The sequence below is a fragment of the Cystoisospora suis genome (genome assembly GCF_002600585.1).
Source record: "Cystoisospora suis strain Wien I chromosome Unknown contig_7000, whole genome shotgun sequence".
NCBI classification, from domain to species: domain Eukaryota; phylum Apicomplexa; class Conoidasida; order Eucoccidiorida; family Sarcocystidae; genus Cystoisospora; species Cystoisospora suis.
Genome location: NW_027159787.1, coordinates 1 through 2,564, shown reverse-complemented (window position 1 = coordinate 2,564; position 2,564 = coordinate 1). Strand labels below are relative to the sequence as shown.

The window sequence follows — 2,564 nt, the reverse complement described above, 5'->3', positions numbered from 1 at the left end:
CCTGTCTCTCTTATCCTCTCCATGAGCTGTTTCTGTCTGTGTTTCTTCTAGATCGACCTCCACTAATACAAAGTCGCTAAGGATGCCGATGACGCGAGACCGATGAGGCTGTGGAGAAGGCGGCCTATAAGAAAGATGCCGTACAACTACCCCCTGTGGCTTGTTTACTGTGGCTGTTTTGGGATCACTCTCTTCTCTGTCTCCTTCTTCCTGCTTTTTCTTCTTTTCTTCTTCTTTCCTCCTGCTTTTTTCTTTTCTTCTTCTTCTCGGCCCTCCTGTCCTCGCCCTTTCGTCTCACTTGTGGATTTCTCTCTCGGGGCCTTGTCTATCGTCGCTTCACGCGAAAGTTCTTTTGGAGTGTCGGCTCCTCCCATTTTCTTATTCTTCCCTGGAGACACGTGTTCCTTTTCATCTTCTTCTACTGCGAGAGGAGGCGTTCGGAGAGAGGGGGAGCTTTCCTTAGAGACGGGCGAGGAAGAAGAGGAAAGAGGTGAAAGGCTTGAAGAAGGAGAAGAAGAAACAGAAGTTGTAGAAGGTGAAACACTGTGAGAGCTGCAGGAGGATGATGCCTCAGAGGGGGAAGGAATAGTAGGAGAGGGAGCAGTCTTAGTATTGCTAAAGACGATAGAGGGAGGAGTTGAAGGGAAAGGATGGATACATGGCATGGTTAGATGTGCTGGGAGATAAGAAATCTTATCAGGAGGCGATAGGTGAGGAAGAGCCCATGAGATATCTTGAGAGATCCTGTAGCGAAGTTGTCAGACATACAAATACAGACACCAAAACATACCCTGAGAAAGCAACTAGACACGATGTCTGTATATACACTCCAGGGCACTTGCAGAGAAAGTCCGAAAGAAAAAGAGAGAAATTTCAGCTTTCTTTGGCGACGTTTCAAGGGACGTGTTCATTACCTCTCAACCCTCAAGGAAGAAACACACGTAAGACGCGACCCGCGCGACTGCATATCTACATACATATATATATATCCCTTTGAAGCTCGTTCATTGGTGCGTCTTTCCTACCGTCCTCTGGAGCCCTCAATAAGAAGCTTCTACATCAACATTTCTAGAAGGGAAATCCTCCTCTCTCCGTCCCTAACTACCATCAGTCACATTCTCTTTGAACGTGTCTACAAGGCCGCACAGAAACGTGACAGAGCTACGTCCTTTCTCCCGGTCTCCTAGCTACTGAGAGATCATGCGCCTCTACCGGCCATATCCATATGTATACATATATATATATGTATATAGGTGTGATGTCTGAAGTCTCGCATTACTTGGAGAGAAGAGTGTGTTCTTGTTCCAAGCTGTCTATACGCCCCCTCTCATACTGCACTTTGGCAGGACCGATCCCTCCTGATAGGCACCTTTCTCTCTAAAGATGAAGGAGAAATGACTATCGTGCTAGGATTCCTATAGGCAGGGAGAGATCTGGATGTGGGGGCATAGAGAAACAAGCAAATCGATACCTATAGTGCGCGGACGACCATAGAGACTGTTAAAGTACATGAAGGCAGGAAAGCTTGCATATGTGTACATAGATTTGTAGAGATAGAAAGAAACGCCCTAGGGTGAACACATAGTGCCTATCATCCCATATGATATCACATAGCCGTCTACTCTACCTAAAACCAGACGCACGTCTCTATAGATGTATGTATGTATCAACGTATGTTCTATGTAGGTATCTCTACGTATATAGAGATACGTATACAGATGTGTATAAGTAAGGAAGTAGGTATAGGGAACAAGGGCCACTTCTTTACAAGACATCAAGCCCTCCTTCAGACCAAGAGACCGCATGCGTTCTATACATATGGTGAACGTACAAAGTATGAAGTCCCTGATCAAAGCGCTTTGCTAAGATCTCTTCTTCTATTCTTCTTCTCTCTCCCCCTTCTCCCCCTTCTCCATACAATCGTCGTTGCATTTCCTTCTTAACGTCGATCCACTTCTGCCATTCAAGCTCATGACGTCCATCCTCTCCATATGCAAACCTTAAACCGATGCCTGCAGTCTTTCTCTTCTTTACAAGTTTCTCTTCATGGCGAGGCCTTATCTCTTCTTCTTCTTCTTTGGACCTCCCAGCAGTCAGATCCACTGAAGAAGAAGGAGGAGATGCCTGTGGGGTTTTTTCCTGGGGATGACCGGGAGGTCGTGACTCTTCATCTCTCTTTTGAGATGTTGGCTGTGGTGTTTGATCCTCGTCTTTCTTGTGTCTTGTGCACTTTTCTTCATTTTCTTCTATAGATGATCTACGGCTCTCNNTTACCGGAGGGTATTCTGACTTCGGCAATTCTGATTCGCAGGTGATCTCCTGGCCTCAACAACTCCCACCGTCGCTTCTTCGCTTCTTCGTAGTCCGTGTTACATGTCCCTGCGCTGTAGATACAGCTGAAAGGAAGGCTGGGACCCACACTAAGACTTGTGCGATTAGCTAAACGTAAAGGATGAGGTAAATAAGTGAAGGGAGACTTCTTCTTCTCCGAAGCTGTCTTCTGCTTCATGAAGACCATCATATCTTCATCGTCAGAGACATCCGATAAAGAAGAAGAAGAAGAG

At 46.1% G+C, this 2,564-nt stretch overlaps 1 protein-coding gene across 1 annotated transcript; it reads right to left on the bottom strand.

Moving 5' to 3' along the window:
• Positions 1–51: 51 nt before the first annotated feature.
• CSUI_010248 (uncharacterized protein) lies at positions 52–2,555 on the bottom strand. The gene is made up of 3 exons (XM_068070353.1): positions 2,275–2,555; positions 1,832–2,246; positions 52–744 (listed from the first exon to the last, which is right to left on the bottom strand). The coding sequence occupies exons 1-3, from the start codon at positions 2,519–2,521 to the stop codon at positions 165–167; spliced, it is 1,242 nt and encodes a 413-aa protein (XP_067917670.1). The 5' UTR covers positions 2,522–2,555; the 3' UTR covers positions 52–164.
• Positions 2,556–2,564: the final 9 nt, after the last annotated feature.